The sequence below is a fragment of the Siphateles boraxobius genome, unplaced genomic scaffold (assembly GCF_051911475.1).
Source record: "Siphateles boraxobius isolate OS27281-9 unplaced genomic scaffold, OSU_SipBor_1 20, whole genome shotgun sequence".
Lineage (NCBI taxonomy): Eukaryota > Metazoa > Chordata > Actinopteri > Cypriniformes > Leuciscidae > Siphateles > Siphateles boraxobius.
Window position 1 is genome coordinate 7,261,617 of NW_027508811.1, and position 22,403 is coordinate 7,284,019.

General features: G+C 38.9%; 1 protein-coding gene across 4 annotated transcripts in view; it reads left to right on the forward strand.

Annotated features, from left to right (window-relative positions):
- Positions 1-1,066: 1,066 nt before the first annotated feature.
- slc8a3 (solute carrier family 8 member 3) overlaps positions 1,067-22,403 on the forward strand; it is a 59,274-nt gene continuing 37,937 nt past the window's right edge. Inside the window, exons 1-2 of one of the 4 annotated variants that reach the window (XM_077236532.1) lie at positions 1,067-1,843; positions 15,771-17,627. In XM_077236532.1, coding sequence (XP_077092647.1) covers positions 15,856-17,627 — 1,772 coding nt within the window. In that variant the 5' untranslated portion in view covers positions 1,067-1,843; positions 15,771-15,855. The remainder of the gene's footprint in view (positions 1,844-15,770; positions 17,628-22,403) is intronic. The other 3 variants (XM_077236531.1, XM_077236529.1, XM_077236530.1) reach the window with 3 other exon arrangements.

Below are 22,403 nucleotides of genomic sequence, written 5' to 3' on the forward strand. Positions count from 1 at the left end.
GAATAAAAGTATGCATCTTTCAGTGTACTTTTTATTATTTTATGTATTTCAGTTAACCTTGGCATTGCACAAGTCACAGAAACAAATAGTTCCATAATGTGAGGCATTTCAAAGTGAAACATAGTCAATGAGAACAAGGGGTCGGACAGGACTTTTCTCTCTATGACAGGTGGTTGGAAAGGGAGGGTTTGGTTGGTGAAGTTGACTGAAAAGGAATGTTGTTTCATTGGAGCACGTTTTTACATTATAGATTAATAGTTCACAAGACAATGGTTATTTAGCCTAATGGTCAACACTGAAATCTCTAGAGCAGGATTCAATAATAATATCAATAATAAAAAATAATTTAAAAGTTCTCTCCAAAATGTAAATTCTGTCATTATTACCGTAATACATCATCATGTTGTTCCAAACCGTCATTCTGTGAAACACACAAGAAGATATAATGGGGTCCAGTGATGTTTGGACTCCATCGTTCTTTAAAATATCTTGTTTTGTGTTCAACAGAAGAAAGAAAAAGTCATACAGCTTTGGAAAGACATATGGGTGACAAAATTATTTCATTTATGGGTGAACTATGCCTTTGATAATAGCAAATTTCTTTTTCTTTTCCTTTTCCTCTTTATATTCTTTGAGATGGCTACCAGTAGATTTTGTAACAAATTCTATTCAGGATGGCCATTTCTGTTATTCGCTACAGTTTCAAAATGGCAATATTTGATGATCCGGCCTGGCTGATGTATCAGTCTATAGTGCAGAATGTGATAGTGTAATCTAATTTAATATCTAAAATAATTTTTAAAAAAAGCACATTTTGTGGAGTATAATTTTAGGTGCACAGGTGAAAGCTGAAGGACAACATGGACAGCATGCAAAATAAAGGCTCTCTAGACCAAATATTTGGACCTCCTGCTCCATGTAATTATTCCACATATGATCATATGTGGCATTTTAACAATGATTCAAGAAACGCGCGCAGATGTGATATTACATGCACATGAATTATGGTGCATCTTCAGAGTCCCAGCTGATGCGATGACGTAGACGCGTGTGTCCGCGTGCGTTCGGTGGAGGGTGTGTTTCCAAGCCGAAATCTGGAGAAGGGAGGCGGAGATTTGGGGGCGGGGGGGCGACTTTAATTCTCAATTTTTGCCATCTTAAAATTGTCCCTCTCGTGATCCAGGAAAAAATCGAGCAGTCTCTCAGCTGAGTTATCAAATGAAGCGGTAACTAAGCAAGAGGTTTGTGATGCCTGCAGATGAAACCCACAGATGCTGATAGAGGGAAGGTTTCACAGAGCAGCGGTTGCACTGGTGCTGAATCGGGATGCTTGGTCATGAAATGAAACGAAGCCCGCTCGGTTGTGAGAACACCAACTTGTTTCCTGCGCTATAACGTGAGACGGGCAGAGGGAGAGAGAGAGAGAGAGAGAGAGAGAGAGAGAGGAGGGGGCGCGAGCGAGCGTTCGTTCGCCGCTGTTGCTCGGGGCTCGCGGAAAAACCGATCACATGGATTCCAAGGTTCCATTTTTCAACGGCGCTTCGATCTGAGCGCGCGCTGACAGCCCCGGTGACCGGCGCATCCATCAGAGACGCGCGAGGGAAAGAGGCATCACTTCACCGGTTCCATCGATCTGCCGGAACTGGGCAGAGGCACCGGCAGTCGGTCCGTGTGTGTGTGCGTGTGCGCAGGAGTGAGGAGGGCGAAAGCGGCCCTGGGGTATTTCTGACACCGAGGAGCAGGCAGCTGCACGCTAACGAAGAGGAAACTGATCTGGCTGAAATATTTGGCGTTACCGAAAATCATTTAGGAGGAAAGCATTCCTCATTTGCTCAAATCACAGGTACGTACCTTCCATTCAATACGTTTGTGCGTCGCTATTGGTTAGTCAGCGATAATTAGTGCAGTTCGAGGCGCCGCCGGCTTTATTTAAGAGTTGGAATGTTGCGAATTTGACTCGGTAAACGGCAGGAGCTGTTCGGAGTGGTTGTGATCAGCGCGACGTGCAACTGTGGTGGAGAGAGAATGTCTCCAAATTTGCGTCACGGAATCATTTCCATCATGTTGTCACCGTAAAATAATCACTGTCTGTCAGTGCTGAATTCGTCTTTGAAATGATTACTGAAAGGACCATTATCGGGATGCCTTTATATTAACGATAAAATATGTGTATTTAGTTCATGGTGAAGTATGAGACACACATGGCTAAAAACCTGTTCCAGTTAAAAAACGAAGGATTTTTCTTACATTCGGTTTTTTTGACATGCATTTTTCCGCTGATGCGGACAGATCACCGTACTAAAATACACTTGACAGTGTTTCTTCACCACTATTCAGTGGCACTGAACCTAGTGACCAATGTAGCCCGATTCTTAAACAAATGACTCTTTTGAGCCGGTGGTTCTTGGTGAATCCAAAACGTAGCCTACAGCACGGCCAAGGTAGTTTGATTCCCGAACGAATGACTCTTATGAGCCGGTTCTTTTTAGTGAGTCAAAAACACATGAATCACTCGTAGCCATTAGTGAATTTATTGACTCGCTTACAGAGCCCCAAGTTATTAATTTAATAATGTAGCCTACTGCTTTATGCATTAGACTGCTGAGGGTAGTAAATTTAATTATTTCTTATAAATATATTTTTCCTTAAAAGCACTAAAAATGCTTTAAACGTTAGATGAATCGGAACTACTACCAGCATCATTAAGTTCTTTACAATTCCCATCCCTATCACTTACGACTTACGAGGATAAGTGTTGTTGACGGTTCCTCCTCCATTTGCCGTTCAACGGAGGATATGTGTGCGTTTCTTGTGTTTCAACGTATACCCTACGTATCTGCACGTCCCTCTGGTTCCGAGCTCAAGCACGTGATGCTTTCACAGAATCCCACCATCCTGCACATCAGATTTGGTCCCTCGAGCTGCATTTATGTGACTAACATGACTGTAAAACTCATACATGAGGCAGAGGGGTTTTGTAAGATGTACATATGGGATTGTAGAGTTAGTCATCCGAGTTCCTCATGTTCTTTTTGGGGGTCCGAACAGGTAAAGAGAATTTGCTGAGATATGTGATTAATTCAGGACAGCTGCCACCTGCCACACTGTCCTACACTCTGTTTATATCCCTATCAGGTGTCAGCCCAACTGGGCATTTCTTAAAATAGGGTGGGGGGAGGCTGGTGTTAGAGGGTGTCTTTAGTTCGCCCTGTCTCCTGTTACCCTGAGAGACGTGTACTTCTTCTCCAGATCGGTGGAAGTCAGAACTCTGGGAAACAGATATGCTGCCAGTGGCAAACTAGCTTTTGTGCATTTGTGTTGTATTTAGATTTGTTGTTTGTGCGTGTGAGTGTGTATGATGATGAAAATACATACATTTGTATACACACTCAGAGCATGGCTGACTGCCTCCAATTTTTTCTCTAATGAGCACACAAAATTCGTTAGCTTATAGGCCTCATTAGTATGTTAATTAGCCTGAGTTGTTCCTAGGCCTTTTGTGTGAATATTTGTTGTCTATTTATTGTCTGAAGTGAGAACACTAAGATGCCTCTCAGCGGCAGTTGTCAACAGTTGCGTATGAACGGATTTGCTGAAGGTTCTGAGGTGTGATATACGAGAGGGAGAGAGCGGAGGAGTGAGGACAGAAGTTTCCAAACATACTTTTTTCCCACGATTTATGCCTAGCGTGTGGCCCGTTTACTAGTAAGTCCTTGTCGTGGAGAATTTGTGTCCTCCGAAACACATCAAGGGATCTATTTGCTATTTGCCCATTGCTTACAGGTGCCAACGAGGTGCTTTAACGCATGCTGAGATCTACATGATCGTATTAGCCTGTAACCCACAGGCATCTCATTGCCATGGGAACAGCTGAGGTGGTGGAAAGGAGGTTACCCACGATTGGCTCACCACCCTGAAATGCTGCCAGTCATGTTTCTTAAGAGATCTGACCTGATCATAGTGTGAATGAGATTCAAACCCACCATCTGTGTGATCGGATCCAGATATTGCCAACGGCTCATAGTTTAATCTGTTGAGTTTCGTTGTAGGACTCTCGAAACTGGTATTGGCTGGCTTTCCAAGCTGTAAGCTATTCATAATTAAAAGTAGTTAAAGGGATCGTTTACAATTTTTTAAAATTCTGGCATCATTAGCCATCCTCATGTTATTTCAAATCTGCATATTTGTGGAACTCAACAGAAGATATTTTGAAAATGTCTCATGTGTTTTTTGTGACCATACAAAAAGTCAAGGAGTGTTGTTATTTAGGGATGCACGATATATCGGCCGATATATGTTCATTTTTAATGTTAACATTATCGGCCTAATAAGAACTTTTGGCCAAGTCAATAAATAATGGATTTTTTTTTTTGCTGAGCCACTTCAGATGCGCACTGGTTCTAAATTATGGTTTTGAATTGTTTGAAATATGATTGGAATCACTTCAAAAAAGGAAAATACAGTTAAGTGCAACATGTGCTATCATATAGGCTACATAAAATTATAATGAGAACATTGTAATTGTGTGCTTGGGACATGGCTTTTAATGGTGAGACTTTTGTTTTTGTAATCAGGCTCTCAAAAATTATAGAAAAATTTGGATTTAGATTTATCGGCCAATACATCGGTTATTGGCTTTCAAATATAAAGAATTATTGATATCGGGCAAAATGTTCATATCGGCGTATCCCTATTGTTATTGTTAACTAAAACTAATTTAAAATAAAATAAAATGGATCAAATAAAAATAATATTAGATGAAAAACTTAAGATGAAAAAATAAGAAATGTAGCCTTGGAAACTAACTGAAATAAATAACTGTAAATTGAAGTATTAAAATGACTAAAACTAAATTAAAGCTTGATAGGGAATGTTAAAAATAACTGACAAAAATGACTAAATCTAGGATCCAGGAAGATAAAAAAAACTAAACGATTCGGTGTTCACGCCTCTGTGTGTGTGTGTGTGTGTGTGTGTGTAGCTGTGCGCACAGATAACAACGCTCGGGTAACAAATTTAGTTCTCTAGCGCTGGAATGGTTTAAAATCGCTTGAATGTGTAAATTGGCATGACAAAATAGGCAAATGATAAATTTTCACTCTATGATGGTTAAACTTTGCAATTAATCTGCAATATGCGTGCCAAGCCATGGGCGGGTTCAACTACGAACTACCTCTATAGATACTACTAAAATAACACTGGTCCCATGATGTTTGGACCACAATATACTTCAGAATATCTTTTTTTCCCACACAGAAGAAAGTTATACAGTCATAAAAATTCTCATCAACTCACCCCAAAAGACATGATATGATGATAGTGAGAATCACGCATGTACTTCTGACAGAGGAAGCGTGAGAAAAACAGATCGTGAGCAGGAGCAGGATAAAAGAAGAAATGTGTAATTGTAAGAGTGGAAGAGCTACTTGCTCTCTGTGTGGGCTTTCCAAGCAATGCTGTGTGAAAGTGTGTGTGTCGTCTCTTTACTGTATTTTTAGTGCGTTACTTTTTCATGCTGGCATTGACTCTGATGCTGAGAGAGTGAAAGAGATGGTATGCGTGTGTGTTGTCGTCTCTGTCAGCACTCTGCCTTCTCATGGGTGTATTTGGAATAATGTATAAGATCTTTTTCATGTTCTAAAGTGTGTTTGCGTACTACCAAGAGTGCCTCAACACACACACACACACACACACACACACACACACACACACACACACACACACACACACACACACACACACACACACACACACACACACACACACACACACACACACACACACACACACACAGGAGACCTGCAGCTTGAGACTTGGGGAATCAAATTGTGGTTTTATTACAATATGCTTTTGGAGGGTCAAATTGGGATTATACTCTGACACACATATGAGTGCTTTTGACCAGAGCAGAAGATCTCCTGAGGTTTTCTGTGTGGGTGTTTGGCAAGGAGATGTTTCCTTTCAGTCCTCTGAGCAGCTACTTGCAATATAATGCCTTGATCTGAAGGTTTTTAGTTCATTTCCCTCATTATTAAAAATGTAAGCATGCGGTGGACGAAGTACATCAATCAAGAACTTGAGTAAAAGTACCTAATATAATATTACTCCAGTAAAAGTATTAAGTATTGAGGGAAAGTACAAAAGTACTTGTTTTTTGAATGTACTGCTAGACACACAGATAGAGCTTTTAGGTTACAGCTCAGTCTGGCATCATTATAAATTATGTATTTTCAAGCAGTCAGCACTAGTCAATAAGGAATATTATTCAGACACTAAAAAAACAACGTTTTATTTTATTACCAAAACTTGTCATACATTGATAGCTACCCTACTGATAATTACTGACAATTCAAGTGGTCAAACAAGTGAAAATAACAATGAGGAAATGAGGAAAAACAAAATGTGTGTAAATGTGTGTTGACAAATATAAGCACACATAAATGGAGCAATTGTGAGAGGGTCCTCGCACCTTTGTGTTCGACGGGCCCTGAATATAAAAACAGACGTCACAGACGTCATATGTGTTAACGTTTTAAGCAGAACTGAACGGTATGCAAACATACTAGTTTTATATCACTTGATAAGATGCATGGGCATTAATTTGCAATGTTTTAATGTTGTTTAGTTTTGACATAAAACCTACTCTGTTCAAACAGTAATGCACAAATATGCACATTCAAGCATTTTATGCATTTCTGCATTATGCTTTTAGAGCAGATTTATTTCAGAAACAACTGACAGTCGTGACCTGAATATGATTTTCATTTACAATAATAAATCCTAAAATTCAGGATTAGTAAATTACTTTTCGCATGTGCACTCAAGTTCTTAGGAATTCACGTTCTTGGCACATTTTGAGTCAGACTTGCTTTGACCGGATAATTTGAATCAGTTGTTGACTCGAGAACAGATACAGTCGGATCAGTCCAATTCACCAATGAATAGTTCGGTGCAATTTCCAAAAATAAAAGGTAAAAATACAAAGTAAAAATATTTTGTTGCATGCTGTCCACCTATTTAAAGTGCCCCTATTATGCTACTTTAAAGGTTCCTAATTTTGTTTTGAAGGTCTCTTACAATAGGTTTTCAGGCATCCAATGTCAAAAAAACCCTTTAATTTTTTTCCCGTCTTTCTGAGAGCATACTCTGCTCTGATTGGTCAGACAGCCCAGTCTGTTGTGATTTAAAAAAAGCCTGAAAAGTGGATTTGCAGCACTGAAAACATGTCGGCAACACGAACCAAACTCTTCCAGGCCTCAGCTACAATTACAGTGTTGATTGCGGGCAGCCAAATTTGTTACTTTATCACTAGAGATGCACCGATTACAATTTTCTAAGCCGATTCCGATTTTACATGAGTTTGGCCTGCCGATACCGATTTTAGCCGATTCCGATTTAATTTTTTCTAACCACTTTACAGCAAACACAAATATTTATTTACTATATTTTCTTTAATAGAACATTTTACATAGAACATTGAAAATTTTTTGAACAAAATAAATAAAATAGAACTATATAAATTATTACTCCTGGTGTGGGAAATCCACACATATCTAAGTGCAGTGTTATGGTATGGAAAAAACATTTTCATTTCCACATATTCAACTAAAAAAAAAGTGATATATTTACTTATTTAAGAAACTAAACTTCAGTATGAAAACAGGTAATGGCAATAAAATAATATATAAATAGCAAATAAAAATAAAATAAATACCGCCTTGTACCTAAATACCACACACACACACACACACACACACACACACACACACACACACACACACACACACACACACACACACACACACACACACACACACACACACACACACACACACACACACACACACACACACACACACACACACACACACACACACAGGCCTATTGCAATCACTTGTACATCAATGGGAAGTTTTATTTCGCAAACAGTTCTCTCGTCTGCCACATGTCCAGCCAGGCTAAACAATCACTTTAATTGAGCGCGAGCAGCACAGCAAAAATAGACTTTTTGCACGCCGGAAGAAAAAAGAACCCGCGCTGCTCATGTTTGCTGTGTGAAACGGCCATAATTCACGAGGTTTCCTACATGTGCATTCCGTGCGCACGTGTGATTCTGATGTTGCGCGATGTTAATCATGTGGCGCCCGATTGCATTTGACCGGCAAAATAATCGGAATATGTAAGACTGACCGGCCGGTCGCCGGTGCAGTGTGTACAACTATTACACACTGCATGAAAGGTAATATTTGAAAAAGCATAATGGGGCACGTTAATTCTTTTCCCACAACTGACGGAATTCTCCGTCATTTATGACACAATGCTTCCCCAGAATTTTCCGCCAATCCATGTTTTCACTTTTAAACAGAGGTTCTATCACGCATCTTCTGAACGAGAAGAGAATCTCTGGTTCCAAACACAGCCGAAGAAGCAGAAACAAGCGATAGAAGCATTGCTTATGCACATGTCAAATAACGCAATCATCATACATTACACAGCATTTAAATCAAAACTTCCTGAAGTTACTGAATGAAATTTAAACCCAGTTAGAGGTAAAGAATGTTCAAGCTTTGGGGGTATTGATGGATTCAATCTACTCCATCTATGTTTTGATCATTGTTCTGAATCCGATCCGGATGTAGTCTTTGACAAAAATGCGATTTTCTCCGCTTTTTGCAAAGAGGTCAATCTGTGAGGCTTAGATTCGGTTTTTGTCAAATGTATTTTGGTTATATAAGTTCCTATACATTTTTAACTTTGCTAAGCAGTAAAAAATAAAAATTCTATGTAAATTCTTGTGCATTTGCATGTATATAAATTCAGCAGTAGTAGTGAAACAACCGTTACGTCATGTCAACTGCATGTGATGCTCGCTATACACTGATGTTAATGCTGTGTGATAGTTTGGTTGTTTTGCTGTAAATAAACTGCCTGGTCACTGTGGTCCATTGGATGAGATTCAGTTTCTCTGATGAGCAGATACAATCCCTCGCCATGGCCCAAAACGCATACACATCCGAGATTTGTTTGATTTTTACGAGCATGATTTCAGAGACTCATAAAAATATTCCTGTCCCACGCGTTCCAGGGTGTTGCTATGGTAACAGGTGCTGACTTCATGTGCAGGGAAAAGACGGATATTCAGACACTCAGCGGCTAGTCGGATATAATGCTACACAGAGCCGCCTCAGACACACACTTTTGTTTACGCTCTCAGAGGAGCAGCTTGTTTTAAAGCTTCTTCTAAATGTTGTTGTTTGGGATTGTTTGCTGCTGATGCCTGCCCTGTAAGTGTGAGGGACATGTTCTAGTGCAGGGGTTCTCAACTCTGGCCCTCCAGGTTTTAGTCCAACCCTAATCAAACACACCTGAACAAGATAATGGAGGTCTTCAGGATTACTAGAAACTTAGAGGCAGGTGAGTTTGATCAAGGTTGAACAAGGTACAATTTTGCAGGAAAGTGAATCTCGAATCCCAGTGTTTAGTGTCTTAAAAGTAACGGCTAAGGATGAAGAGAGGTTACACAGACACAGACAAGGTTGTGTGTGTGTGTGTGTGTGTGTGTGGTAGTGTGTCTGTAGTAAATTAGAGTTATGCCAGACTATCACCCACAACCTGCTGTGACTAATTTTCCCCAGATCTCAAACTTATCAATAGTGGGTTTCACAAAACACACACGCACGCACGCACGCACACACACACACACACAGTCTAAATCACATCAGTCTAAATGTAATCATCCAAAATCAATTGGCTTGCTACTTCCAGAACTTCTTCTCAATTACAGGCACACATCGTGCTTAGATGTATGGTAGACCACTGCGGCCTGGTGTTGAAGCATCTCTGTACCCATACGGTATTTAAATGTCAGATTCATAACAGTTCTTTCAACAGCAGTCGATTACCACAATAAATCATTTTGACTCATCATGACTAAGGGATAGTTTGCTTAAAAATGAAAATTCTTTAGAAAAAAACAACATAAAGATAATTGAGAAATGTCTCAATGTGTTTTTCTGTCCATACAATAGAAGTCAATTGTAACCAAAACTGCTCGATTCCCAATATTCTTCAAAATATCATCTTTTGTGTTCGGATTTGGTTTGAAACAACATGAGGGTGAGTGAATGATGGCCGTATTTCATTTTTGTCTGAACTGTCCCTTTAAATGTCATACAGTGCTCTTCAAAAGTTTGGAAACGCCTTAGGCAAAGTGGAGTTTAAATGCTTGTCATTTTGGGATAACTTTGCATCGATGAGGAACAACACAAACTATGAAAACATTGCATCTCTGAACTGTTTTTTAATGGGTCTGTTGTGTACTAACCTTGATTGATACTAAAAAAAAAAAAATCTAGACTACAGGTGCCAAAGGGCTATTTATTGACATTATTATGTAATCAAAATGAATGTGTATTAGTGTTATCAAAAGCCCTATATTCGGGATGGGACTAGTTTTCCAGGGGGACGTTAGAGAAATTCATGTTTCATCGACATGATTTTAATCCAGTCCAAATTTCCCAAGTCTGTGTTTTTCCTCACATAGCCTCTATAAAAATTCAAGAGCAAATTACCTACTGTTTTTTGCCAATCTCAACGATTCTCTGAGAAATCTAATCTCGTCTGATTGCGAATGTCTGTGATTGCTGATGTTGTTATCCTAACTCTTTTCCTTGTGTGTTTGTGCACTAATCTTCTGCATGCTTTCATTTAGTTTTAATTCAGATTGTATCTGACAAAAAAATATATATAAAATTAATAAATTACAGACCCCCTAAAGGGACATGGTGAATAAATAAAATGCACTGTAAAACATTTTTTGTTTCAACTTAAAAAGTAAGCATTTATGCTGCCTTAATTTTAAGCTTAGTCAACTCAAATATCTAAGTTGTCACTTAGTACAATTTCACATTTTAAGTTGACTAAACTTAAAATTAAGGCAGAACAAACACTTTAAGCTAAAACAACTACTTTTTTTACTGTGTGTCTGTTACATGGGGACCAATGACGGAGATGAGAATGAATTACCGTAGGATTTATTTGCAGAATGAGAATAACATGCCAACAGGCGCAACAGTGTGTAACACAAACAACAACCGACAATGGAACAGGACAAAGGGAGGAACTTAAATACACAGTGATGATTAACTAAAACAACGAACAGCTGTGAAGAATGGTGTTAGTGTCCATGGTGACAGATTTTGGCGGGAAACTAGAACAAAGGGAACACATGACATGAATGAAAACAAAACAAACTGAACGTGACTGTGACAGAATGAGATGGGATGAAAACTTATTTGGCAATGCTTTTGCATTCTCTCGCAAATATTTTGCTTTCCCCTGAGAACTTTGCGTTCATTTGCAAAGAACAGTTTTGGAAAGGTTTTGCGATTGAATGCAAAGTTTCTGGGGGAAAGCAAAACATTTGTGAGACAATGCGAAAGCAATGCCAAATAAGTTTTCTTCCCATCTCATTATTTTTCTTCACCATGTCTTTTTAAGGGCTCCATGATCGCTTTCACATTTTTTATTGAATGTTAATAAGAACAAAACATATTGTACATACAAGAGTACATTATAACCATACATGTCAGGGGTAAAAAACTAAATACATGAGAAACAGAAAGAAAAAAAAGAAGAGAAAGGCATTTTACATTAAAAGAACTTAAAAATTAAACCTATTAAACAGCTGTAGAGTTTTCCTTGCTTTTAAGTTTGAACTTTTTGATATTGTTTCCACATATATTTTAACAAATTTTAAATTGTTCAAAATACGAATTAATGCAAAAATACTAATTTATGCAAGTTTATTATAGTTTTTTACAATCGCTAGGACAATTTTTTCAATACTTTTAACAAATTTCCTAAACTCTTAACACAGTTAGCACTATATCCGTCTGTGTAAGCTATACTATTAACACGTTTCATGTTGCTTTATCACAAAATGCATACAATTAACACAAATTTAAAATGCTTCAACTTATTTTACACACAAGCTCAAACAAGACCAAAACAATGGATTTTTACTGGCAAATTTACCAGTCCTTTAAAACTGTATGTCAGAACAGATAACACCATGTTCTAAACCTAACCTTACAGGCTAAAGTCAGTGTAAAAAGCTGTTTATATTGGGAATTGAAACACATATATCCTCTGTATTTTACAGTATTGAATTTCTGCAACAAAAGACCTAAACCCAACAAAACAAAAATGGTGAGAGGCTTCAAAAGAAACTGCAGTGCAAAACACAATCTATGATCAATACAAGATACTGTCTGTTGTATAAGGGCATACCTGACATATAAAATAATGCAGTTTCTGTAATTCCATCTAATGTTAGTGTTTTTATGACATTGTGCTATGATTGACTAAATCTTCCTGTTGGACGAGAACATATGTTAGTGTTTTGAAAAATTATTTGATTTTGAGACATGTTTGCAGTGTTTTGGTAGACATAGTGTATTGTTGCTAGTGTATTATTGTATTTTGAAAATTAGTGTTGGAGTTTAGTTTACGATTTTGAGCATGACATTAACTGTTTTGCCAATTGTGTGTTGTAGGTGTGTTGGTGCGTTAAGAGTTTAGGAAATTTGTTAAAAGTATTGAAAAAATTGTCATAGCGATTGTAAAAAAACTGTATTAACAGACACTGCTATAAACTCGTGAAGTTTATTTAAAGCGCCACTATGGAGGATTTCCGCTTTTGTCAAACAGCGACCCCTAGAGTCGCTGTAGAGTACTTGTATTTAACGTTACTGTCGTTAATACCACTCACGCGATAATTATGTGAGATATTGACAACTGTTCTCATGATAATCGCAGGACTCAACTTTAACAGTGAAAGCCTGACCGAGTGGGGCTCTTGTCCGGTTCCTCGAGTTGTCAGATTCTCGTTACCTTTTTCTAGACTCTTCCGACTGCGCTTTCTTCGTTTTTTTCGCCATTCTGGAAACGCAGGTCCGATGGCCACCATTCAGCCCGAAAAGAGTCATATAACCATTCCAATAACTCCGAAGCTGTTCAGTTAAGCTAAAAAAACTGCATAGTGCCGCTTTAAATACGTTTTTTTATAATAAAAAAATTAAATCAACAAATAATAAATTAAAAGACATACGTCATACGTGATGCACGCAAGCATAGCACATGACCTTCTGTTAAACACATCTAAAAAAAACACACCCATCTCTGTAATAAACACGTCGGGTCGGGTCATGAAATCACAGACGTCAAGGGATAAGAATTCAAACTGAAACGGCGTTTAGATTAGAAAACTAGGAGTGAGTCAGGCACCAACATGTGACTACAATCACCCTCCTCTTCCTCCATTTTTGATATATGGTATATGGTAGTGCAGACAGAGAGGAGGGTTTAGCTTGTAAGAGAGAGAGAGTTGTGGGGGGCAGCTCAAGGCTTCAGGCTGGGCTCTTTTGCTTTACAAAACAGTTTTTCCTCATTAGGCCTTCTGTTTCTACACTGTGCTGTTTACTTACAGCCCACTGCATATGTGTGAGTGTGAGAGTTTTTGATTTACTTACTATAATCAGGTCTAGCCTGATGGCTCTTGCATAGTCCATAGTGTGTTGCATCCTTGCATGTTCATGCATCTCTCTTGCAACATATTTTTGGTGCATGAGTTTTGGGGGTTTGATCATGCAACATAGTTAAACTGCTTTCTGAATGTTAGTTGCTGGAATATATTTAATGATTCTGGTTAATTAATGGTTATTTTTAGTCTATTGGTTCTTTAATTTGGAGGAAGGAAGAATTAAGATTAAATACAGACTTTGACAAATTAAGATCTCTCTCTTCTCTTGAGACTATGCTTATATTTGCCAAGAGACCTAAGTCTGCATTTAAAAAGTCAGAGAGTCAGTACATACTCAAACATTTCTCATTAGATTCTCTCATGACCAAATTATGGTTGGTAAGATTTTTTTAAATGTATTTGAAAGAGTCTCTTATGCTCACCGAGGCAGCATTTATTTGATCAAAAATACAGAAAAAAGTAATATTGTGAAATATTATTACAATTTAAATTTTAATTTAATATTTTTAATATTTTATAAAAATGTAATTTATTCTTCTGATTGCAATGCTGAATTTTCTGCATCATTGATCCAGTCTTCTGTGTCACATGATCCTTCAGAAATCATTCTAATATGCTGATTTATTTGGTGCTCAAGAAACATTTCTATTTATCAATGTTTAAAACAGTTGTTCCACCTAATACATTTTAAAACAGTGAAAAAAACTTTTAGGATGAAACACAAAGTTCAAAAGAACAGCTTTTATTTGAAATAGAAATATTTTTGTAACATTATAAATGCCACTTTTGATCAATTTAATGCATACTTGTTATATAAAAGTATTAATAATAAAATATTCTTTAAAAAATTCCTACTGACCCCAAACTATTCAAAGGTAGTATATCTGAGTCAAATCTTTATTTCTCCTAAGGAATTTTAATAAGAAACATAAGACCTGGTTGATACTTAAATGAGACATCCATTATCAGTTATCAAAGAGCAAGCCCTGAGCAATACAGAGTTCCTCTGAGTGTGTTCCTGTGTTAGAGAGAGCAAATGAACTGCACACACACCACCTCCATCTCCATGTGGATTCACCAGAGCTGCTCCCACACACTCCCACATGCACACTGTCATCTCCACTGGTGCAGTGGGATAAAAATGTAATGAAATAATCTGTGTCCATATTAGTTAATTATTCCCAGCTCTCTGGGTGAAACCTGCACACATTTCATTTCCAGAACAGACACTGAAGCTCTGTTACACAACCTAGTGAGCCGCCTCACTGCCTACATTGTCGGCATTTTAACCATCATGTAACCTCTTAGTTAAAGGGATAGTTGGAAATCCTGTCATCATTTACTTACCTTTATGTCATTCTAAACCTGTATGATATGCTTTCTTCTGTACATCAGAAGTTCTTCAAAATATCTTATTTTGTGTTCCACAGAAAAAAGAAAGTCATAAAGGTTTGGAATGAAATGAGGGTGAGTAAATGATGACAGAATTTCCATTTTTGGTTGAACTATCCCTTTATCTTGTTTGTAATATTCTACATGGGCAGCAATTCTGGGTGCCACACACATACTGTAGCACTCTCACTCTAAATTATTTAACTATTTTAATAGGGACTGGTGTTAACATGTTGCTAATCTAACAGCAGTCTACTCTAAAAAAATATATGCACCAAAAATATATAGGAAAATCCTTTTATTATTACCCTAAACCATTTTTTCTAAATTCTTTTCAGTATTTATTTAACTTCCCTTCTTGGCCTTTTTTTTTTACTGAGGGCGTACCAGCTTCTTTGCCAGTATTTTCCCCCAAAAAGGGAGACTCCATTATTAATTTAGCTTTTGAAACAGTAGCCTGAAAATGCTGCCTCAATAGGAAGCATGTTGGAACGGAGCAGCACGCTGCCCTTGCTCTGTTGTTGATGTTTCCCAGTGCGTCATTTTGGACATTGCTTATTCTGGCAACATTTACACCTGCTGAGTGAGGCCTTTTAGCTTTCTGCTGTGTGGACCTTTAGTATTTCACCATATTATATCACACACGCACTGCTCTCAAGTCTAGCAAAGAATGATGGCTTTATTTGCAGAATTCTCAGATGAGTTTGCTTACATTACATCTGCACTGTTCATGCTCCCGACCACTGATGTCAGGTGTCTTTCTTCTGTCATTAGGAAGGTGTGAAGTACCGATTTCTTGTTCTCTGATTCACTATCTGCTTTTCTTCTGTCATAGGTGGCGTGTGGAACCAAAGACAGCCCAGTGCTGGATTCCCGAAGGACAGCTAGAGATCACAGACCCTTGAGGTGAAGGAGGGTGCATGGATCGCTTAAAGACAAAGACTTCTGCCTACCTCTGGTTGGGAGTGGTCTCCGTGGCAGCAACCTTCCTCTGCGCAGAGGCTCGAGTCACGCCAAGCCCGCCCCCCCTGAACACCACCGCATGCTTCGAGGAGACGGGTCGATGCCAACCTGGCATCATCTTACCCATCTGGTACCCTGAGGACCCTTCCATGGGTGACAAGATCGCGAGGGTCATTGTGTACTTCGTGGCAATGATTTACATGTTCCTGGGGGTGTCGATTATTGCAGATCGCTTCATGGCTGCCATTGAGGTTATCACCTCCCAGGAAAAGGAAATCATCATCAAGCGTCCGAATGGTGAGACGACAACCACGACAATCCGTGTGTGGAACGAGACCGTGTCCAACCTCACGCTCATGGCGTTGGGCTCCTCCGCCCCTGAGATCATGCTTTCCGTCATCGAAGTTTGCGGACACGATTTCCATGCCGGTGAACTCGGCCCTTCCACCATTGTAGGCAGTGCCGCTTTCAACATGTTTGTGATCATTGGCCTGTGCGTGTCTGTGATCCCGGAGGGGGAGGTCCGAAAGGTGAAACACCTGCGTGTGTTTTTCGTGACGGCGGCATGGAGCGTGTTTGCCTACATCTGGCTCTACATGATCCTGGCCGTCATCTCGCCCAACGTAGTCCAAGTATGGGAAGGACTTCTCACCTTGGCGTTTTTCCCCATCTGTGTCATTCTGGCTTGGGTTGCTGACCGCCGCCTGCTCTTCTACAAGTTCATGCACAAGAAATATCGCACGGACAAGCACAGAGGTGTCATTATCGAGACAGAGGGTGACCGCTCCAAAGGCATTGAAATGGATGGAAAGATGATGAATTCTCATTTTGTCGATGGCGGAGCTGCTAGTAACTTGATGGGCCTGATTGAGGGCAAGGAGGTGGACGAGTCTCGCAGAGATATGATCCGTATCCTGAAGGACCTGAAGCAGAAACACCCGGAGAAGGAACTGGACCAGCTAGTGGAGATGGCCAACTATTATGCACTGTCACACCAACAGAAAAGCAGAGCTTTTTATCGTATCCAGGCCACGAGGATGATGACTGGTGCCGGGAACATCCTCAAGAAGCATGTGGCCGAGCAGGCCAAACGCAGCACTAGTGTTCAAGAAGTTCATGTAGAAGAACCGGAGGAGTTTGTGTCCCGTATTGTGTTCGAGCCTGCCATTTACCAGTGTCTAGAGAACTGCGGGGCTGTTCTACTCACGATAATGCGTAAAGGTGGCGACATCGCTAATACAATCTATGTGGATTATAAAACGGAGGATGGCTCTGCGAATGCCGGTGCGGACTATGAGTTCACAGAGGGAACAGTGGTGTTCAAACCTGGTGAAGTTGTCAAGGAAATCGCCGTTGGCATCATCGATGACGACATCTTTGAGGAGGACGAGCATTTCTTCCTGCGGCTCAGTAATGTGCGTGTTCTGGAGACCGAGGATGAGGTGCTGTCGCCCAGTAGCCTGCCGTACCCAAAGGCCTTGTTAGGATTCCCAGCTGTTGCCACAGTTACCATCCTCGACGATGACCACGCAGGCATCTTCACTTTTGAAAGCGAGTCCATGCATGCGAGTGAGAGTGTGGGCATCATGGAAGTGAAAGTGCTGCGGACATCAGGAGCTAGAGGGACAGTCATCATTCCTTTCCGCACAATGGAGGGACTCGCTAAGGGCGGCGGAGAGGACTTTGAGGATGCCTACGGTGAACTAGAGTTCAAAAACGACGAGACCTGGTAAATATGCTTTATTTTAAATCAAGCTCAAAGATAGATACAGTGGCCCCAAATAGTATTTGTAGACTTTTGGATACATTTTGAAATGCCATTGTTGCACTAGATGTCAAACTGTTTTTGCAAAATGTCATTTGCAAACAGATGATGCTAAAGCTAAATAACTTCACCTTTCTGAGTCAATTTTCAATTACTTTTGCACCAGCTTGTGTAAAAAACGGATGTATGAAGTCACACAGGTGTTCTAGAAGAGAAACCACAGGCATGGCTGATTACATTGTCATGTCTTACCAACATTTGACAACCAGAATGAATTCAAATACTTTTTAGTCTTAATTTTAAACAATACATTTATTGTTTTATTATTTAAAACCCACGAATACTTATTTTTTTGTGAAATGCTTTTGCTTGAAAAGTCTATTTGCATTATATTTAATTTAAATAAATGCCTCCATGGTTTGCCATTTTGTTATGTATTGCAAGGAACATTTTTAAGTGTGGTGTACAGTAAGTGTTCAGATAGTATTTGGGGCCACTGTAAGAATGTAGTGGGATGTAGGATGCATGTAGTTGAGTTGTGAGTTGATGTTTTATGTTTGAGACCAATGAATAGTGAGTTGGTCATGCTGGGTTGTAATGGCTGTAGTAGAAGGACACATTTGCAGAAATACTTTTTTTCCTTAGTCTTTTCTGTCAACTATGTAAATGTTTTGTGACTTCCAATATAAGTGATATAAAATGTAATCACTTTTACATACATGCATAAATTTTCTCTGTTTTAGCATACACACGCACACCATTGAGGTTTAGGGAGTGTTTCGGAGATTTCTCTGAGGATTGTTGGTGTTTAATTAATCCAGTTCATTCATGTGAGATTTGAAAGAGATCCAGTAATACGGTAACACACAGACCAGATAGAAACACAGAGAGAGAGAGACGTTTGGGGTGCTGGTCCAGATATGCTGCTGGGTATTAATAGTTCAGTAAGAATATTCACAGCATATTCCACATGACACTCCAACCCACCCACGGTCTATATGTAAGTGTATGTGAGTAGCTGACACATGCCCATGGACTTTTTTTTCTTTTGAATTAACATCAAGATTTTTGTTTCAAATCTATATTTAAATGTTACTGTATGTCTATATGTTTCGCCATTTTAATCACTTTTATTTTCATTTAAAGTGGTCTTGTGGTGAGACCAATGAGTTTTTGAACTCCAAATATTGCATGTCTTCCCTGATTTAATATGAGATCATAAAACATGCATCATAATGAATAAAATAGTTTAAATGGAGTATAGCATGTCACATTGTAGGACATGTCAACTTTCCCGAAGTATTTCATGTGCTGTTAAAGGTACAATATGCAAGGATTTTTCGCCAGCAGGGGTCGCTAACCTCTTACAATAACAAAGGCGTATACTGATGACGTATATTCGACATTAAGCTGATTTATGGATCTTGTCGTCAAGCTGATGGATCTTTTATGGATGAGTGAATACATTAATGTTTTAACATGACTGTGGTATGAAGCAGGGCGCGATTGCTAGATGTATACCAGCGCCACATGCAACGCGAGTCCCGCGGATATAAAAGAATAAGGACAATTCATTCCACCGAACTACACGCAAGTGCTGGATTAATACTCACACAGGTCAGTTTATTAGACGAATCAAACTTGAGGTAATGCAGCGCTGTTTCACTTGCTCTAACAGTTACACTATCACACTAAACGGCATTCGAGTGTGTTAAATGTTGTTAGTTAGGTTGTGTGTTGGCTGTATGAGACTAAGTACGTTAAGCTAGATCAACATTAGAATAACATACAGATCATATTCTAACATTTCATCATGTTGAACTAAACAACATTGATTAACATTGATAACATTTGTTTTATGTACATTTGCTCACCTGTCTAAAAGTACATGCAACCCTCGCGTCTCTGTCAAGTCGAAGTTAGTCGCAGACGGGGAGCTCTCGGCATCTCGAAAGATGTTGATCTTCGTTTTAGTCCTCTTTTAGTCTCAAAGTCTGCTTGTCATGGTCCAAAATGTTTGAACTAAACAACAACAGCGTGAGCGTCCTGCTAGGCAAAACAGGCCAATTGTCAACGCCTGTCACCATGGTTACTATGGCAGTACGAGGTCAAACCTGGCGGAAACCGAGGGTAACGTGGATATGACGTCATTGACTGGCGACTCCTCACCCCTGCTCACACGCCCCGTTTCCTTGGTTAAAATCGCAATTTTCTCACGATTTACAAATTGTTTGAAAGATTTGGGATATTGTAAGTAATCAACTAAACAAAATATATAACATTGGCCTAGTGGTTTTTGGACATTTTACTGCAAAAATCCTACATATTGTACCTTTAATGGAAGTACTCCATTCATCTGGATGAAGGGAACGTTTAAAAGTGTTACAGTGTTTTAAAACTCACTTTCACTAAGAGAAAGTTCTGTTCCTTGTCATTCACACGAGTGTTTCTCATGGCGTGGCATTTTCTTTTAATCGTGTTTGGTAATTATACAGAGAATGTGTTTGTGTCAGTAAGATTTTTTTTAAAGAAATTAATTCTTCTATAATGACCAAATGTTACAGTATAGACATTTATATTGCTGTAATTTTGAACTTTCTATTTATCAAAAATACTGTAAAAAGGTTTTCACAAAATTATTAAGAACAACTGTTATCAACATTGATAATAATGATAAAATGTTTCTTGAGCACCAAATCAGAATAATGAAAATGATAATGAAAGAGTTTTCAGTTTCAGGCAAATGATCTGCAACTCAATTCGACGGACCAAATTTAGGCATAAATGTGTAATTTATGCCAGTGTTTTACATACTCCTTAATTATTAAAGATACAAAAAAATTTATCAAAAGTCTATTGGGAATAAAAATCTGGGGGCGCACAGACAGATTGCTTGTCATTGCAAACTTGTGCAAGTAACAATGCATCCAAACACTGTAAGTGGTATCATGTCTAGAGTGACACTTCAGCTGGTGTCGTACCATAAAATGGGATGAAGGTATCGTGACAACCCTAGTACACGAATAGCAGGCACCATTCCTCAGTGACGGTTGAGTCAATGGACTGCTTGCGGAGAGAAAGTTGAGTAAAGACATCTGCATCTATCATAACCAAGCACCTGCCATTTCCACCAACAGGGTTTAAATCACAGGCACCCTAACCAATGCTCTAACTTACTAGATTATATGGAGCTATCCTTCCCTGTGTTCTGCTATAATAAAGGTCAACAGTCAGCGCATGGTAGATATACACAATCTGTCTCTCTCTCTCTCTCTCTCTCTCTCTCTCTCTCTCTCTCTCTCTCTCTCTCTCTCTCTCTCTCTCCTTTGTAGTAGATTTCTGGAGTTTCATGTCACAGTGACCCCTGGTCACTGTGACACTGACCTTTAACCCTTTGGAGTTAGAGACAGAAGATGAGAGACAAGGATAGAAAGATATTTGAGAAAAAATGTAAACTACTAAACCTCTCCGTGTATTTTGGGCCCGCCCAAACACTGCAAATAAGACAATCTTCTCTGCTCCTCAAATACATAAAACATTAGCCTTTCTAGTGTTTCTTGAGTCAAGAAAACACTGTACTTGTTCAATCTTGACTAACGTTTCCATCGCAAACAAGCAGAGATGGTCTAAAATGTGCAGCACTTCATTCAAGATTGAGCTACATTTATGAATAAAATCAACAGATTATTGAAATTAGGGGTGTAACTCGAACAGTTCACATTACGCTAACGATTCTCTCAGCCAGCGATACGATATTTGCCGAAACCTCAAAAAATTCTGCGATACGATTACGATACGATTCAGGGCTATATCGATTGATTTTTATTGATATTTAGATATTATGTGTCAAGTTTACACAACCAGTTACATTTTTAGTAAGTCACAAATGCAACCAAAATATATAACATGAACGTTTAATTAAACTCTTTGAAAATTGCACAACCTCTCCCATTTGGGACATTTACAACAGAAAATTTCATTTGCAAAAACAGATAACTCTGTTCTTGTTAATTTTCATAAATCATGTTTTTCTTTGTGCATTCCAAGTAATATCATCAATCTGCAGCTGGGTTGTTTTGATTAAGTAATAATAACTAAAAAAAATACAGGTAACTTACTAAATTAAAGTTCATTGAAAGTATGTTTTTTTATATATTAAAAGTAATTTTTTCAGCAAAAGCAGATAACTCCACATTTCATGTTTCAGAGTTAAACAAAACCCAAGTAATTGCTATGATATATAATAAAACACTCGGTTAATCTTTGTAACGTTATTCTCCTCAGCTGACATAGACGCCTGACAAACTTTGTTATTGTGATTACACGCAATACAGGGAGCTTTTCCCTCACCAATAACGTGCTGCTTTAGCAAGGTTCCGTGAAAAAGTTTCAGATTTTATTTTCCTTTTACGCCCTGCAGATGATATCACGGGTTCATCAAGTTCGTTGAAATGATCCATCCTCGATCACTTTTACTCAGCTTTGACGAAACTCCTCTCAGCTAGCGCGTCTTTTCGAAGTGACTTGCAGCCTTGTCATCTGACCTGAATACTGCGCGCTGATTCGCTAAAACGGACTTATCGGGTTGTGTTGACAAGTAACGTGGGTTCTCTTACGAGAGTATCTCTCGTACTGCGTAATATCTTACGCTATGGGGAAAACCTCTTTTCCACGAGATATTGAAGCCAAAAATTATCCTTTAATTTTGTTTAATGTAAAACGCTGTGCGGCAGCGTGCAG